This window comes from Acomys russatus, chromosome 5 (assembly GCF_903995435.1).
Source record: "Acomys russatus chromosome 5, mAcoRus1.1, whole genome shotgun sequence".
Taxonomy (NCBI): Eukaryota; Metazoa; Chordata; class Mammalia; order Rodentia; family Muridae; genus Acomys; species Acomys russatus.
Window position 1 is genome coordinate 842,724 of NC_067141.1, and position 19,467 is coordinate 862,190.

At 41.6% G+C, this 19,467-nt stretch overlaps 1 protein-coding gene across 1 annotated transcript in view; it reads left to right on the top strand.

Moving 5' to 3' along the window:
• Positions 1-14,473, top strand: part of LOC127189924 (phospholipid-transporting ATPase ABCA3-like) — a 98,262-nt gene extending 83,789 nt beyond the window's left edge. Inside the window, exons 24-30 of the mRNA XM_051146981.1 lie at positions 2,650-2,775; positions 2,972-3,166; positions 7,341-7,528; positions 8,199-8,369; positions 8,734-8,924; positions 13,896-13,969; positions 14,333-14,473. Coding sequence (XP_051002938.1) covers positions 2,650-2,775; positions 2,972-3,166; positions 7,341-7,528; positions 8,199-8,369; positions 8,734-8,924; positions 13,896-13,969; positions 14,333-14,473 — 1,086 coding nt within the window. The remainder of the gene's footprint in view (positions 1-2,649; positions 2,776-2,971; positions 3,167-7,340; positions 7,529-8,198; positions 8,370-8,733; positions 8,925-13,895; positions 13,970-14,332) is intronic.
• The last annotated feature ends 4,994 nt before the right edge of the window (positions 14,474-19,467 follow it).

Sequence of the window (19,467 nt, forward strand, 5' to 3'; positions counted from 1 at the left end):
AGTTATGAAGTAGCAACAAAGACAGTTTTATGCCTGGGGGTCACCACAATATGAGGAACTGTATTAAAGGGCCACAGCACTAGGAAGGCTGAGGACCAGTGCTCTAATGGCAAGGTGGTTCAGCCATGCATGCCTGGTGGTCTGAGTTTCATCCATGAAGTCTATGTATAGGTGGGAAAAGGAACTTCACACCCTCGTCCCCTGACCCGCGTGCATGCAGTGCCACCTGCATCTCCCCATGCATGCACTCACTTACACACAATAATAACTAATATATAAAGCCTCTAAGGATGAAACTAGTGAAAACAACACACCAAGAAAAAAATAGTATTGTAGGAAGGAGCTATACTTGTCTAAGTGTGGCCATCATCATCGGCCAGGGACTACCTAGAAAGACAAATCCTCAGTCCTTACCCAAAACCTGGTAAACCACATGCTTCATTGGTGGAGACCATAAGTCTGTGTTTTTACAAGAAAATTGTTTATTTTGTTTTGTGTGTATGTATGTGCCTGAGTATATGCATGTGCATCACCACATGCGTGCAGGTGCCTGTGGAGACAGAAGAGTATGTTGGATACCTTGTAACTAGAGTTATAGGCAGTCATGGGATGTCTGATGTGTATGCTGGGAACTGAAGGTGGGTCCTCTGTGACAACAGCAAGTGCTCTTAATAGTTGGGCCATCTCTCCAACCCACATATTAGGTTTTAATGAACCATTTATGTAAGATGAGTGCATGCTGTAGTCTGAAAATAGCTGAAGTAGAATGTCCAGAGACAGGGGTAAAAATACGTAGTGCGCTGATATGTGTAAAAGTTGACACACAGTGAAGTGGGGAAGGGTTGTTCTCAATAAATGGTACTACTATTGGATAAGTATATGAAAAATAATGAACATTGACTCTGCCTTTGCTTTTTACTGAAGAGTTATGGGTTTATAACTCTTCTAGAGGCCCAACAGTAGAAATAAAGTTTTGTAAAACAGTAACAACTACAAACCAAAAGTAAAGAATCCTCATGATGGCAAAAGATGTCAATCATGATGTGAGTGAACAGGCAGGTCTCAGTCCCTGTTCCTGAGTTACAAGTCAGTAAGGAAAAGACAGGCACATATAGATTTTATAATAGGTAATATTTAGACACTGATCACACACAGAGTCCACATATCCAGTGAAGCCATATAAAAGCATGCTATGTTTTAGTCATAAGGCAAAATGTACATAAAAGCCACTGAGGGTCACCACAAGATACACATCAAAATGAAGGTTTATATATGCACTTAGGTACATATAAGACATAATAGTAATGTATATAATTGTTCTCCAAAAATATGTATATCAAATATGTATTTTAAAATATATGTAAAATATGTAAAAGAAAGTTCACTTTGCATTCATAAAAGAACAGGACAAAAACTTCATTACTGTGAGCCCTATGATGCACAAAATATGTGACTTACAATAGAATGTGATCGTGAGAAGGCGGAGCTATAACTTGCTCATACATGATATGACACAAAAGACCATAGGCTACATTCAAAGAGAGGTGAAAGTAATGTATAATAGAAATGTATGATGTTGTAAGCCAAGAAAGTGAAGGTTGTTGTTATCAGGGTAATAGTCTTTTCCAGAATGAAAAGCACTGTCGGACACATACTTTGTGGAAATCCATTAGGAGGTAGGCTGTGATTTGTGTGTCTCTCTGGATTATGTAGTTTAGTAGCTGATGTTAAAATGGCCGTGAGTAGGATGTAGAGCAAAGACTGTGAAGTCAGTGTTACTTTCTTACTTTTGACTAAAGCTGTACAAGGTGTGTCCCTTAGGAGAAGCTTCTGAGAGCACAGCTACAGTGTAAACTCTTTGATATGTCAAACATGTCTTAAACTCTTTGACATGTCAAACATGTCTCAAAGTAAAAGGTTTGTCTCACTTGAAATGCAATACATACGTGGGCTGGCTTTTGGAGCTCTCTCTCACCCTGCCCCATGTGGTGTGCTCTTCCAGTCCTCTCTGTTCTCTGCTCCCTAAGTCTCCTGTTGAACTTCTGTTTATGTAATTTTCACCTCAGCCATCTGATACAATAAACTGTCCCAGTTCTTTCTCTGAGATAAGACTTACTTTAAAAATAAATAAATAAATAAATAAATAAATAAATAAATAAATAAATAAATAAAGCATTTAATTTGGCTTGTTGTTTCAGAGGGTTAGAGTCCATAACAGCAGGGCAAAGGAACAGCTGAGAGCTCACGTCTTGATCCCCAACCATGAGGAGGGAGGGAGAGAGATAGAGAGAGAGAGAGAGAGAGAGAGAGAGAAAGAAAGAGAAAGAGAGAGAGAGAGAGCAAAAGAACACTGAAAGCAGTCTTTCCCTGACATTCATCTATATTTTATTATTGGCAAATAGCATTTTTACCATAATCAATAGTGTTTGCTGTGGCTGGTAGTTTTTGTGATATCTACTTGCTCATGGCAGGAAGCCTAGTTTCTACACTTTGGAAATGGCAAATGAGTTTGTGCCAGAGAGCTGTGGTCGTGTGCAGTGTTCTGTTTGGACACTGGAGGAGCCCTCCAACTTAGCCTTCATGAATTCATCCAGTGTAGGTCAGATGCTCAAACAGTGCCTACCATCCTTTCTTTTCCTCACAACACAGGCCAAAATATCCAAGGAACTCTCTGGGGAATCTAAAGATGAGGATGTAGAAAATGAAAGAGTGAGTATCCTGCAACATCCTCAGCAGTCAATGAAGTCTCCTGTGCTCATTAAAGAACTTGTGAAGGTAATGTCTTTCAGTGGCCAGCATATGGCTTCATTCTCCGAGGTGAGCACTGAGGGCTCAGTGTGGACCCTTGTTCTCCCAGTAGAGTTCTTGTGAAACTGCCTGAAGTACCATGGTCTGTAAAGGTTTGAAAGTTTGTGTTCGACCAATCCTAATACATAGTTACCATGTGTTTTGTGTTTCCTTTGCTTTTAAGATATATTTTAAAATTCCACCTATTCTTGCTGTGCGAAATGTCTCTGTTGCCATTGAAAAGGAGGAGTGCTTCGGATTGCTTGGGTTAAATGGAGCTGGGAAAACTACTACCTTTGAAGTTCTGACTGGAGAAGAGATTGCCACCTCTGGGGACGTGTTCATTGAAGGCTATAGCATCACTAGAAATATCCTAAAGGTATGCTAGCATGCTGTCTGAGGGGGGGAAGTCGGATGACGTAGGGGTTCAGATGGGAGGCAAATGGGAGGAAATCCCAGAGTGATTCTGTGCATCCCTAGAAATATCCTAAAGGTATGCTAGCATGCTGTCTGAAGGGGGGAAGTCGGATGACGTAGGGGTTCAGATGGGAGGCAAATGGGAGGAAACCCCAGAGTGATTCTGTGCATCCCTAGAAATATCCTAAAGGTATGCTAGCATGCTGTCTGAGGAGGGGAAGTCGGATGACGTAGTGGTTCAGATGGGAGGCAACTGGGAGGAAACCTCAGAGTGATTCTGGGCATCCCTAGAAATATCCTAAAGGTATGCTAGCATGCTGTCTGAAGGGGGGAAGTCGGATGACGTAGGGGTTCAGATGGGAGGCAAATGGGAGGAAACCCCAGAGTGATTCTGTGCATCCCTCAGTGCCGTCTGGAAAGATAAATAAAGTGTAAGGGAACACAGGGAGGTAAGAAAGCACCTTCACCTTGAGAGCTAAGTCCCAAGTGTCTTCTGAGTAAGGCCCAGCTTTTCCCCACAGCATCTTCAACACCCCACATAATGTACTTGGTTTGCAAACATCCATTAGCATTTAGGAAGACCCTTGATGTTTCCAATCTAACCCTAACAATTAAACATCTGAACCAGCTGGGCATGGTGGCACATGCCTTTAATTCTGGCACTCAGGAGGTAGAGGTATGTGGATCTCTGTGAGTTCTATGCCAGCCTTATCTATACAGTAAGACCCTCCTTCAAAAAATCTGAATTGGAAACCAACTGACACCCCCAAATTAAGGCACTGAGAAGCAAAAACAATGATTCACTACTTATGCACTCAAGAAGAGATGGTTGTGGTTCAAGTACTTGCTGCTCAGGCCTGATGATCTGAGCTTGGATTCCCAGAGTCCAACAAAGCCAGATGCAGTAGGACACACATATGTAATCCCAGCACTCCTATGGCAAGAAAGCAGAGAAAGGAGAATGGCAGCCAGCTGAGTGTTCATGGTGGTGAATATCAAGAGACCCAAGCCCAAATAAAACAGAAGTTGTCCTTTGACTTCTGGGAATTCCCATTCTCATGTGCATGCAAGCACACAGGCAGGCGTGTGCACGCACGTGCACCCACCCCCCCACACACATATGACAAAAAAAAAAAGACTTCAGAGTAGAAACTCTACACAGCCAATACTGCATCAGAAAGAATTGAATGCTTAGTGATGAATTGTTGAAAGCTCAGGTGAAACAAATCTTAAACTCTTCAGCAAGCAAGCAAACAGAACTTCAACAGGGAGCCAGTAATCTGGCTGGCACTCCTGCACTATGAATTTTATCTCCTGGAACAAAGCCAGGTTCTTGGTGTCGTTCACAGAGAAAACCCTTTGAACAGTCTGCAGGAGGAAGGAATCAGGAACCTATACACAGAGCATTCTGTCCTCAAGAAGTCTGCACATGGAAGAAGTTACTTAACCAGAGCCCGAGAGACCAGGATGAAGGAAATGCCTGAGTGCAACGTGATCCAGCCATTAGTCCCGCCTAAAAAGAAAAGGAAAAATTGCTAGAGCTACAACTGCATGCACTATATTGAACATAACTGGAGGGAATAAACACCCTTGCCTTGTTCCTGATTTTAAAATTATTGACTTTGTTGGTGTTTTTTGAAGAATGTACTTGTAATAGGATAATTGAAATAATCCATGGATATATGACCTAGCTCTGAAATTATAAAGTAACTTGTTACAAAACAACTCAGTTAAGGTTATTTCCTAATTCCTCTTCATTATTTATGCAGTTGTGCTTGATTGGTGTTTATTGAAAAATTAATACAAACCAAGAAATTTGCTGAGTACTAAAGTGCATCATAATTCTCAATAAGTACCCATCGAAGAAGGTGTATAAATAATTATAATTGCAGATGAGTTTTCTGCTAACTCATAATATTTCTGCAGCCGTAGTTAGTCTGTGCTAAGCTCAGTGTCCACAGTTGTCTTAATTATGGCACTCTTCACTTCAGATGTTCTGTTTGGTTCTTGTGTGTATTTCCTGCCACTGAAAGGAAGCTTGTTCGGCTCCTGTCATTGCAGTTAAGAGTGTTCATTGCATTGTTATTTTAAGTTCCCTTTATACTTGAAAGTTTAAAAAATATAAAATGGTATGAAACATTTATGGCAGGCCTCATTTCTTAAGTGACCAATTTAGCTGTTTTGGCATCTGTATATGTTAATTTCAGTGTCAGATCATTTTCCCTGATTGCCCACCACTTTGTTGTATGTCATTTGTGATTGCTTATTAGCTTGTGTACTCAAATATTCTTTTTGAAATTTCTCTTATGTTGTCTTTAAAACAAAATTTTCTGGAGTAATTTAACGCCTTGAACAAACATAAAAATGTAACTTACTAGAAAGTTTTTTTTTTTTTTAAATTTCAGAACATCTTCATCGAAATTATGTTTCAGGTTTTGGGGGACTTGTTCAGTGAAAGCAAATGCGGAGGCCATGTGTGGGCTTGGCACAGTGCCTAGACGCTGTGACAGGTTGCTTTCCTTCTGTTTAGCCTTTTCCAGGATGAGTCAGGATAGGACTAAACCTAGCTTAGTCTTTGCCGATTCCTTCACACGCTCTCAGAAACGTGTACAGTGCAGACTCATCCTTTGTATCCACAGAATTTGGGATCCATGATTAACATAGGAAGAGTCAACTATTTTATGCTTTCATTTTTCAAAATTTTTTAGCTTTTTCTTATGTGTATCAATTCTAACATTTCTATTTTTCCAGATCTTTAAATGAGAGAACACAATTTTGACATTACTATTATTTTTCAGTATTCTTGATCTTTTAAAAATGTTTGATCAGTTAATTAATTACCTTTTCAGATCATGTTTTAAGTCAACATATTTTAGGAATACTGCTATTATTGTGGTTCTTTTTGAGATAGGTTCTTGCTGTGTAGCCCTGGGTGGCCTGGAGGCCACTATATCAACCAAGGTGGTTCTGAGTTCATACAGACCTTCCTGCCTCTGCCTCCTGAGTCCTGCCCAGTCCTGCATTGTTTGTTTGTTTGTTTGTTTGTTATTCATAAACCTAGACCTGAGAACAGATGCTGTGCTCTCTATACAGATTCATTAATATGTTGGTTACCTTATTTAATCATCCATCTTCCTTCTTGGTCCTTCTGCCTCAGTCTGTTCAGCACATCCTACTGGCATGCGTCTGTTGACACATGCTAAGCCATGACACACCTAGACTTCACGAATCCATGCCTAAAGTCATGACTTTCTAAAACTACACTTATTTTTAATTTTGTTTCACTATAGCCATAGCATTGCAGTGCTTTAAAAGAGAGATTAAAACATGCCTTACATACATAGCATTTTACTGTTGACTTAATTGCATGGTGGGCAAAGGTTTGTCTTCAGGCAATGTATTTGCTGCAGTGTGTAGTATATTAATTTATGACTAAGGTGAGATAAAAATTAAGAGCTAGGATCCCAACTACACTTACTTGTATTGTAGAAGATGCTCAAAAAGTCATATTACACGTAAGAGAAAGATTAAAGACTCCACTCGTCTGCTTGCCGTGACAACTGAGAAGTCAGGATCTTACTCAACCTAACCTAGATCCTCTAATCACCCTCTCACCTCCAGAGCAGGCTTCACTTCTGATATCCTGGTGTCTCTTGGAACAGAATGCATGGAGGCTTAAGGAAAAAACTTCCCAGTTCCAAAACCATTCATCTACTTGTTGAAGGTAGACACCACTTACTTATTAGGCTTACAAAGGCTATATGTAGCTTGAGAAATGATACACCAGCCTCCTTGGATGGAACTCCAAGGAAAATATACTTCTGAAAATATTTACACAGCTCGACCATCATCTTATAAGTGCTATCCTGGGCACACTCACCTTCATGCATGAATTTCTTCATGAATTAGAGTTCTAATACATGCAGACATCCCCAGCCATAGTGATCCTGTGACCATTGAAGATACAAAATTCTTTGCTAGAATTCTGTGATCCATCAGTTTGTCCCATAGCCACAGGCCAAGAACTTCAAGTTTTTTGTTTGTTTGTTTGTTTGATTGATTTTTACATTATCCATATTTACTGTGTGGTACTCAGTGAAATAATTCTTATCTCTGTGAATGTTCTCTTATTTTAGATAAGGTCAAAAATCGGCTATTGTCCACAGTTTGATGCCTTGCTGGATTACATGACCTCCCGGGAGATACTAACTATGTATGCCAGGGTGTGGGGGATTCCAGAGAAGAATATCAGGCCCTATGTGGATAACTTGTTGAATATGCTGTATCTGAAATCACACTCAGAGAAGTTTATTTCCACTTTGAGGTGAGATTGCACGCTGGTGCTCCCACTACAGAAGTATCCAGACATCTTACTTGTTTGGAATGAGTTGCCAACAGTCTAACCCAAGCTCCATAACAGACAGGCAATTGCTGAAATGTTCAAATGTTCCCTGGCCATGAAGCAGACCCTAGGAGCACACAATTGTTCTTTTCAGAGATAAATTTACAAATGTGTCTCAATTTGAATTCTGGCTGGTGAGCTAGAAAAAGAATGGGTCACTCTCTTCTTGTTTTGCTGTGGTTCTTTGTCTCCTCATAAAGGACAAAGAGGAGGTTCTATGTATTATCCTGGCTGGCCACTATGTAACTTATATGTCAGGGAATCCCAAGGCAATAATAAGAATCTGAATTTAAATGACAGTATGGCTAAAAATAAATTAAATTAAAAAAAGTCATCTTTTCCATTGCAAATGAAGGTGAGTTTCTGTATGCAGTTAGAGTTGAGTCTCATGTCCTAGTATAGTCACATATAATCAATACTTTTTAATGTTGTTTTTAGCAACTGTTTCCAGATATTCAGCTCTTTTAAAATGTTGGCAAATTTTTTTCCTGTAAATAAAATCTGAGTATTAATTAGGTGTGTTACCTATTAAGTTACTGTAATGAAATGCTATATGCACTTGCACTTTTTCTCTCCCTCTTTGACTCTGAAGTGGAGGAAACAAACGTAGACTGAGCACTGCTATTGCCGTAATGGGAAAGCCTTCAGTCATCTTCCTAGATGAGCCATCCACTGGCATGGACCCACTAGCCAGGCGCATGCTCTGGAACACAGTGATAAAGACACGAGAGAGTGGCAAAGTCATCATCATAACTTCTCACAGGTGTGGCTCACAGGGGTGTGGGAGGATTAAGGCACGGGCAGGGAGCTTGAGAGGAATTCCATGACTGTAAGAGGAAGCTATCTGGAGCCAGAAATAGTGTATAGATTTGCTTGAACATGTGAGATTCTTATGGGTGGAACTCCAAGGAATGCTTGAATATGTAAGGGAAGAATGCTTATGACTTGTTTCATTTGAAGATTTGTTCCTCTGCTATTTAGAATTTTAAAATAATTCCATTCCCTATGACCCTGATAGTAAGCAAATGAAAATTATCTCTAAAGATAATCGTAAAATGCTGAATATATGAATAGACTCCAACAGAGATAGTTTTGCCTTATGTCACTCTGACATCTTGTTTTTCTAGCATGGAGGAGTGTGAAGCTCTCTGTACCAGGCTAGCCATAATGGTTCGGGGGAAGTTTATGTGCCTAGGTAGCCCTCAGCATCTCAAGAACAAATTTGGCAATATTTACACCATGAATATCAAGTTCAAAACCAGCGCTGACGACAATGTAATAAATGCTTTTAAAAATTTTATTGCCAAGGTTTTCCAAGGTGAGTTGGGTAAGTTTAACTTTCCAGTGATGTCCTAAGTCATGTCTGTTGTCTCACCATCTATATGTTGTGCCTCACAGTAGCTTCCCATGAGCCTTTGGCATGGCTGGCATCCAAGAGTGAGTTCTTTGTGGGCGGGGATGGCATGTTTGGGTCTGTAACTGTGTCTGTTTATGCAAAGCTTTCAAGAAAAATGACAAATATTTATCAATTTCTTGTGTGAGTGAGTCAGACAATAATCATATGAGTGGCATATGATTTACTTTCTGGAGTTATAGAATTTAAAGTTTGTTTTTGTTTTTAAGCAAAATTCCAATTTTTAAAAATAAATTCTGTATCAGTATGCTTGGACTGACTCCCATAACAAAACACCACAGTATTGGTGGCTTAAACAGTATTTATTTTCTTGAAGCTTTGGAGGTGAAAGACCTAAGACCAGCCTGCCAGCAGGCCTGGTTTTGGTTTCTTCTGAGGGCCTCTCTCTTTGACTTGCACTGCAGGCAGCATCTTTTCCACTTATTCTCATGGGTCATTTTCTGTACGTGTGCATGTCCCTGGTGCCCTGGTGACTACTTTTTTTCTTGAAAGGACAGTACTAGCCAAAGAGCAGTTGGAACAATCAATTCTAAAAGAATAGGTTACTATAAGGAAGCAGATATTTTTAGCACATAAAATTTATATAATCTCAAGAAACTTTAAATATCCATATATTCATTTTTATTTTTTTAAAATCACAAATAGGATCATTCTATTTCTGCAGTATAAATTTTATCTCTGAGAAGTGTTTCCAGTAAAATTAAACTAGAATCTTGTAAAATTACAACGAAGGGTCTTAATACAATAGTAGGCTCAAATGTTAAAGTAGAATGTTTCCAAAAGATAAAAGATTAATAAAAATGAAGAAAAATATAAGAGAAACAAAACTAGGAAGTAAGCCGAAGAAAGCACAAATCCAAGGAACTGAGGAGATGCCCTGGGCTGCCTCTGGGGAGCGCATGCTGAGAGGACCACACAACGGCAGACCTTGAGAGTGGACAGAAGCCAGCACTCAGCAGCATCCTCTGACTCTTCTCTGGAGGAAAGCATCCCTCAGCCAGGCTTGGAATGGCATGGAGACTCAGAAGAGTGTTTGGCAGAGCTACAGTGCCAGTGTTTGTTATTTAGTAGATCCTGGAAGACTCTCAGCTGTGAAACTAGGAACAGTATTTTTGTCCCTGTTCCATTTCTTATGTTCCAAAACTGCAAGGCAAATCATCTCCCATGAGCACAGAGAACTGAAAAGATCGTGGCTGATCTCTAGAAAAACACTGCTAGTGAAATGCAGCGCCCCTAGCGTGACGGAGGCCACCATACTGTAAACAGAAAAGTGTCATCTCACAACATGAGCGTAACAAGCCACAGACATATCATGAAAAAAATAACTGGTAAGTTGGCTGGCTAAGTAATAGAAGGATCTACCAGACAGCCAATGACATTGGAGAGGATTTTCTCAGCAAATTTTCATAAATATATAACTAAAGAACAAACAACAAGGAATGGAGATTGCAGAAGAGGACAAAGGGGGGAGGGAACCAAACAGATACATACGCATTTGTGAGAAAGTAAAGCAAGGCAATGACCATCCAGTGGAAGCCAATCCCAAAGGACGGAGAAGTCAGCAGAAGAGAAGCAATACTGAAACTCTCAGGCATTTTCCTGAAGACAAAGAAGAAAAACCCAACATGAATGGCCCACCAGATGTCTGGAAAGATGACCACCCATCACCAGATACCTGGCATATTCTAATGGAACCATTCCCTTTTAATAATGGAGTACGGGGCACAGCTGGATTTGCAGGCAAAAAGCCAAGTCAGTTACAAGCAGGAGCACTCAGGTGTATGCGTGCGTGCATGCATGTGTTTCTGTCTGTCTGTCTGTCTGTCTGTCTGTCTGTCTGTCTGTCTGTCCACTTGTTTGTGGAAGCCAGAAGAAAACTCTCAGATATCATTTCTTAGGAGCCACCCATCTTATGCATGAATATGTGTGGAGTGTACATTTTTGCTCCTGTGGGTAAGTGCACCTATACATGCAAGTACATATGTGCATATGTTCATGGAGGGCAGAGGTCAATGAAGGGGGTCTTCCTCACTTGCTCTCTATATTTTTGAGGCAGTCTTTTTTACTGAATCTGAAGCTCCTCAATTTGGCAAGACTGGCTCTGGGGAGTAACCTGCCTCTGCCTTATTAGCACTGGGGTTACAACATCTGCTTCCACAATCAGCTTTTATGTGTGTGCCGGGGATCTGAACTCAGGTCCTCATGCTTGCACACCACACACTTTCCTGACTGAGCCATCTGCCCAGCTGTGATAGTTGTTTCATAGTCTTTCACTGGTCTAGACCTCACCAAGTAGGCTAGGCTGTGTGCCCAGTGAGTTCCGAAGATCCACCTGTCTCTACCTTCCCAGCGCAAGAATTAAAGTGCATGCCCCCACACCTAGGTTTTTGTGTGGGTTGTGGGTTGTGAGGTTCATGCTTATGCAGGAAGCACTTTGCCAACTGAGCCTTCTCTTTGGGCCTCTGACAAGAATGTTTTAAGATGACAGCATGTATATATTTAGGAAACTCATTGAAGGAAAAATGCAAGCAAAAATATTACACCCAAAATGACCTTAAAGATTCAGAGTCTTTCTCCTCTCTCTCTCTCTCTCTCTCTCTCTCTCTCTCTCTCTCTCTCTCTCTCTCTCTCCTCCTCTCTCTCTCTCTCTCTCTCCTCCTCTCTCTCCTCTCACACACCCACCACACCACACACACACCACCACACACACAGGAGAGAGAGAGCGAGAGGAGAGATAGAGAGAGAGGGGAGACGAGAGGAGAGGGAGGAGGAGAGAGAGAGAGAGAGAGAGACCATACATTAATATAGAAATATCCAAGGGTCATTGTTCCTATAAGTCCCTTCTGAAAAATATGCAAACGAAAAATGTCAGATTGATTGGAAATATTGTTGGAAAGGCTTTAGGTGGTATGCATCTGTAACTGAAATCCAGTACAGAGGAGCTGAGGCAGGGGGATTGAAAGTTTGAGATCACCCTGGAATACACACTAAAAATCTTCCTCAACACAAGAACAAAAGGCTAAATAAGTGGTACTCAACCCCTTCAGGGGCTGAACAATCCTTTCACAGGGGTTGCCTTAGACCACCAGAAAACACAGATATTTACATCATGATTCATGGCTGTAGCAAAATTATGTTATGAAGTTATGAAGTAGCAACAAAAATAATTTTGTGGTTGGGGCTCATCACAACATAAGGAACTGTATTAAAAGGTCACAGCATTAGGAAGGTTGGGTACCACTGGCCTAAATGAATGGTGTCTGTCTAATCAAATAGCATATAGTTGATAAGTGTTTTAATAATGTCTGTATGATCAGTGATTTTAAATTGAAAATAAAAACAACACAAAGGTAAAACAGTGGCCCCGTATTCTGTCTCATGCTAGACCAATGCTTGGCACTTAGGAGTTCGTTTACTTTTTATTGAAGTGTTTGTTATTTTAACCAGTTTGAAGAGTCTTCCTGTGTAAGTAAATACTCTTGTTATCTTCCACTGTGGGCAGATGCAAATTAGTCATTTGCCCAGTGTTTGTCCAGTCACAGAACAAATTAGTTCACGAAAGAGTCTCACTGTGAATGGTGGGAGTAACATTCTTTGTAGTTCCATACACCTCCAAACTGAAAAGAGCAATGACCTAGAAATTCTATGTCTAGAAGCAGACTGTAAATATTTGAATCACCTGTGCCATGAGCTAAGAAACCAACCAACCAAACAAACAAACAAAAACCACTTCACAACCTTCTGACAGAAGAAACAAGTATCAGTCAAATGAAAATAAAGCATGGGATGTTAATATACTGGACTACAGTGGTGCAGAAAGAATAATGAATAAATTATAACTGTATATAGCAACATGAATGAACCATAGAAACATAACGTCCAATGAAAGAAGGGTTAGAAACTTTACCCAGCTAGACTCAAGATATAGACCATTGGCAGAGAACTTGTCCACCAAGTATAAGACTAAGAACAGTGAAAAGAAACAAAATAATATATAATGGACGATTCTATTCAATTACACTGAAAGCACTGGAGGCCTTTTTATTGGGGGGAGAGGCTGGCAGGTGGCAGGCAAGGGCATCAGGTTATTATTTGAACTGAATGGGAGGTTTTCTGTGTAGTAACTTTAAATAATTAAGTTCTATATTTGAAATAATATGTAATAAAAAGATTTGTGTGACAGTGCATCCTTTAGGGCTAATATTAAAGGAAACCCAACATTTTAACTATATATGAATGAGTTTCCATTTTTTAAATCCAAGTCAACTCAATCCACAAACATACAGTGCAGATATAACCAAGTATGTGTCCAAACTTCATAACAGATACTACTGTTTTCCTTCTGGTTGTACTAGTGAATTCTTACACAAGTGTAAAGCAAACTAACAGATGGCCAGACTTTGGTGGCCTGTATGCCGTATCCTTTCCTAGGGCAGGGAGACTGCATAATCACAAGAACATTGAGCCAGTGTCTTTCCTGTTCTCCAAAGCCACCGTAGGAAAATGCATGACCAGGAGTGAGTTGCCCAGCCCACATGCTCAGCACTGGCATAGCAGGAAAGTCCCCTGATGTCGACTTTAGGAGAGTCAGTATCAAACATTTGACATGTGAGCTAAAAAAAAAAATGTACTCTCAATCACTGCGATGTACTCCACATAATAACAGGACTCCACCACTAATAAATCTTCTGAACACATTAGCCATACTGTATATGATGGTTTGAGTGAGAATGCCCCCTCCCCATAGGGCTCATGTTTTATGTATAGACCCATTAGTCTCTCCACTGTATGTAATATTGTGTAGATGTAACATTATTTTAGCAGTTTTAAATGAAATATTTAAGATTACTCACTGGTCCTATTGTCCTGCCTTAGGTAGTGACTTGAAGCAGGAGAATCAAGGGATCCTTAATTACTACATTCCCAGCAAGGACAACAGCTGGGGAAAGGTGATGCACTAACGATAAGGGAGCACTAAGGATGTGGTACTGGGGATGCAGGCAGTGGAATAATTGGGGAGGCAATAGCCCAGTTGTATTACTTTTCAAACGCCTTTAGGATTTAATTGCCTTCTATTTCTGCCCCTAAATCCTATTTGTCATCTATGACCATGAAGAGAACTGAGACAAAGAAGGCGTACTCTTAGTTTCTCAATGACCCATTTCTCCAGCTTTCCCTTCTCATCCCTCTGAGCATTTTGTCCTCTAATGTGAACCCAGTGGACAGCAAGGAGAGGAAGGAGTGACTCCTCTGGGTTGGGGTCTGGAGGAAACTTTTTAGTGGTGACAGCATGTTTTCTGTTGCTGTTGAAGGTGTTTGGCATTATGGAGAAAGCGAAGGAGCAGTACGCTTTAGAAGACTATTCCATTACTCAGATCACCTTGGAGCAAGTCTTCCTGACCTTTGCCTACCCAGACAACACAGAAAGTGTTTATGCAAAAGAAGTGCCTTGAGATTCAGTTACAGCCAGTGATTATGAGGTCTTCATGCGCTTGGGTTTGGAGAGGGACACATGTGTGTATGTATATATAGCTATGTAAATATATTTACGTAATAAAGCTTTCCCTGCAGGAGAAAATGTATTCCCTTCATTATAGGTTTAGATGGGTCACTTTTGTATCTACCATGTACAAATCTAAAGGTGTTGGTGAAACATTGTGTTTTCCTTTCTAGAAACACACACACACACACACACACACACACACACACACACACACACACACACAACCAGCATCTGCCAGAGTCCAGACAAGGTCCTGCTCTGGAGTATTATGAGAACAGAAACATCCAAAAAGGATTGTGGCATAGATGGGACAACATCAGGAGCACTAGCACTGTGTTGTAGCAGCTGGTGGTTATACGAGGAGAAGGCTGGGAGCAAATCATCTTTCCCAGGATAGACACATAGTCACGTAAACACACAGCCATTGCCAGAGACTAAAAGGTCAATGGAATGGTAATTTCCTCAAGCCAAATCAAGGGGTTTTGTACCAAGAATAAATAAAGTCCAAGAACAGCAAGGAATCATTTTTGATAGTGTTCTTTGAGCCACACATACCTGTAACCCTACCATTAAGGACCTGGAAGTTGGGGGTCAGGAGTTTAAAGCCACCCAGCCTCAGCTACAGAGAAGACATGAGACCAGCCTGAGCTACAATGAGACTTTGCCTCAAAACAACAGGAAAAAACCCCACAAGTCTTTCCAACTCTGGCCCAACTCTAAGATGGAAAGAAGGCAGGGTGAATTCTTACACTTTAGGCAGAGAGAGCAAACAGTGAGCACCACAGAGAGTCAATCTTCTCTCTAGGACTCACAGTCAGAGAAGCACATAAGCAGGGTGGGCAACACCAAGTCCCCCAGTGAACAGTCTTTGGTTGCTGTGCTTTGGGGTGGCTCGTTCAAGGCTTTTATATCCTCAGTTGATACTGTGAATAACGAAATTGAAGTAGGCAATCCATTCACATCCCCAATGGCATCAGCTGGGCTCTCTGTGAACCATATTATAAATTTTTCTGCCCCCAACAAAAATCAAATTTAGGTGGTTACTGTCCAGGAATACCCTTAAGTATCCTTGTAGGAAGAGAGGAAGGCTAATCTGGCCTCAACTACCATTGGGTGCATGCCCAATAATGCAAACTCTGTCAAGTGAACTTTAGAGCGAAATCCCCTAGTTACATCTTATGCTTATGCATGATTGGGTATGCATATAATTATCTTGCTGCTTTTGTGAATCTAAGTGAGTCCTGGTTTAAGGCTAAGAAACTGGAAACTCCACCAGATGCCACCACGACCATCAAACTGGCAACAAAACGACATTCAGAAGCATTCTACTTTTTATTGCTTTAGCAGTAGTACATCTTTGCTTGGGTGTTGAGCCTTCTACTCTCCGCTCTCCATGACTGCATCATGGAATCACCTCAGGTCCGAGGAAGGTAGGTTTTGATATTTAATTATTGTCATTGGGGGATTAGCAGGTGCCCAAAGGTTTGACCAAGGCAGATGTGCAGGTCACTGTTCTCCCCGAGACAAGATGCCACATTGCAATTAGCCCAGGGAAAGTTTAAAAAGTTACTAACCATGCAGGGATTGGCAATACTTAAGTGACAGCACAGTACTATTGCGATGAATGAAAACATTCAAGAACAAGCATAGGACAGCGGTGTTTCCAGTGTGGGTAACGCGCTGCGCTCTGGGTGCCTAAACTGCCTAAGCTGGCCAAGTAGAAAGAGCTGTTGGGTCTGGGTTGTTGGCAGACTCCCGCTGAGAACCAGCCAGCTGTGGCCCTGAGGGTCCTGGACTGAGCTCTGTTGCAGAAACACGGATCCAGTGCTGCTGCAGGCAAGCTGCCAGGCCAGAGCCGAGACGGAGGCGGGAACAAGAACAAAAAACTGGGAGAGAAGCTTCTGGTGTATTCTTTCCGTGCCCTCTTCTGACAAGGTGTAAAGTCAAATTAGTTCCAGATCCTTTGATGCCAAGAATCAATAACAAATTGCTATCACTGTTACAACACGTCACATCAGGGATAGAGAACTTGAGATGCAGGTCAGAACTCAGTGCCTGTGGCTCTAACATGAAGCTACTTTGGAAGAGGGTATCCGGATGGGAAACAGCAAAAAGTGAGTATTCATGAACCTGCATAGCCCGGGCCGGGGGTGGGGCGGGGCGGAGAGTAGAAATGTATGATGTAGAGGTGGAGTCCCCTGAGTGATTGACAGGCCAGTCAACGAAGCCAGATGAAGTGGGTGGGGAGTCTAAGCACTGAGGGCAAAAGGTTCAGTCATCTCCCATATATGGGCGCAGGGTTGAGTCAATGTTGACTTGGAAAGCACTGAGAAGAATGGCTATCTATCTGAGACTGGGGAGCCGATAGAAAGAAACGGAAAGATAGATAGGGTGGAGGGAGAAAGGAGAGAGGGGTGGGTGAAACCCTACACTGCTGGGGTTATGGATAGACGAATCTCATGTGTGGAAAGGAAGAGTGGTGCGTGGTTGGTTGAGTAATAGGTGCTGCTGAGATAGAAGGATTTGGAACAAGCCAGGATATGGGCTCTTGGGCTCCAGGCATGGCTTGCAGTAGCGCCCCTACTGGCTCCTCACCCAGTTACATGCTTGCTGCTCCCCACCACCAATCCGGAGAACAGGAAAAATAAATGGTCCTGGCATATGCTCTGTGATCCTTCTGCTTTGTTGGCTCCCGCTACTCCCAGCCACGCCCTGTTCCTCCCGCAACATGTGCCTCCCTGGAGGTCTCTTCCACTGCACCTGACTCTCCTCGACGGTTCACCGCACTTGGCACGTGCCTCTGGGTCCGCCCATGTCTGTACTTTTAATTCGTTTGCACGAGGTCTAGGCCACAACCTAGGGAGGGAGAGCGCTGCCCTGCAGGACGGTTGGCTAAGGCGGTGTGTGCAAGAAGAGTCTGGGCGGTCTGGTGCTCTTCGGACACTAAACTGGAGCCTTAGTGGTGAGTCCTCCCTTGTGTGTCGCCTGTTCTGACAGTGCTTTCAGATGCTCCAGGAGCTCAATCTCCCCTTCTCTCTGTCTCTCTCTTCCCCACGTCTTTTGCCATTTCTTATTTAAGAAATGAGGATAATACCAGAACCACAGCTAAAAGTCAGGATGTTAAGGCAGGATGCTCCGTAGGTGCCCCTTGAGTTGTAGATTAGCCAGATCTTCAGCAGCGAGACGAGAGAGAGAGAGAGAGAGAGAGAGAGAGAGAGAGAGAGAGAGAGAGAGAGAGAGAGAGAGAGAGAGAAAGAGAGAGGTGCCAGACTAGCCCCACAATTTTCCTTTATCCAGAACGTACAGAACCAAGAGGTGTCTGGGCTGTGTAAGATTTGAAGCAAAGGGCCCTGAGCTTTACCCTTGTGCTTCATTAGTTTTATTCTTGTACTAGTGCCCTCTTTGTGTGCTGTCAAGTTGTTTCTCTGTTTCCAATTCTGTAGGCTTTCTTTATATTTGCTACATCTTTTAAGTTTAGTATGGTTTTTTTCCCCATTTCCATTTGTCTCAAGATATTGGTAATTGATTTCCGAAAAAAAAAATTATCATTGACACCTTTGCTCATGAGAAGCAGTGTCTAATTTCCATACACCTGTGGACTTTCTAAAAGTACTTCCTGTTATTTATATCAAAATTTCATAACACCATGATCAGGAAAGATATATGATGCAGGCTCTGTCTCTGTGAGCACGTGCCTCAGCTTCCTGAGTAGTTAGTTAGCACTGCAAGCCTCGTGTCGTCAAGCCTGGCTTTGTATCTGTTTTAACTAACACAGCCACTTCTGTACTCTTTTGGTTCCCATTTGATGGGGATGTATTTCTAACTTGATTTTTATTTATGGCCACATGATGCATACACACAATAAATAATAATAATAATAATAATAATAATAATAATAATAATAATAATAATTATTATTATTATTATTATTATTATTATTATTATTATTATAAATTGTTTTTTAGATTCAGGGTCAGGAATCTTTTCAGTTGAGCTATCCAAGCCTCCTATAAATTGTTCCTTTATTTAAAGCAGCAGTAGAGATTTTTCTAGTAATATTGTAATTGTGTTATAGTTGGTTGTTATGTTACAATATGTTGTGTAGTTACTCAAGCATCAGTTTTTCAGAGGGCGTTTGTGGGGGAGGTTGTATGTGCACATACCGACAGGGACCCTGATTTGATTGCTGTGACTGAATGTGGATGACAGTCTCTATAACTGCCCCTCTCCCTCAGATTCATCCTCTCTTTACTTAAGATTAGGTAAAGCCTTAATCTAATGGCTCACCTTTATGACCCCGACCTCTGGCTCCTCTCCTCAGAGCTCCCACCCCCCAAATTTCTGTCAGTTGTGCAATGTCACACTGTCAGTGGTAGGAATTTAGACCTAAACAACCCGGCTTAGATGGGCAGAGTATTGATAACTGTCTATGTGAGCAAACATTCCTAAAAAGAAGCTGTGTCTGGCTGGGAACAAGAAACGAAACCTCTAGGAAGGAGTCTGTGCCTGCAGAGACCAGAGGAATGTCAGTACCGTGGAGAGATTGCAATGTTGTAGGTTCCGAGACTAATTACTTTATATTGGTCTAGTTTTAGCTTCAGCAACAGCGATGCCTCGCCCCTCTCTACGTCTAAACCAGCACCCCGTGACAGTAAATAAAAATCCTCTAGGAAGCTATTAATGTAGAAGAACACTAGCTTCCACAAATCCAGAGCTAAGACTGCCATCAGGTAGCATCTTGGGCCTATGAAATGTTGTACCTACCTCTCTGATGTACCCACCAATGTATTTTAAAGTGGTCCTGATTTATGATTTTTATTGTTCTGTAAAACTATAAAAAACCCTATGAAACCGCTTCCACATTGGAACACGGAATTTGGGGGTAACCCAAACCCGTTAAGATGAGACCTGCAGTTTTAACATCAACACCTGCCATGACATCCA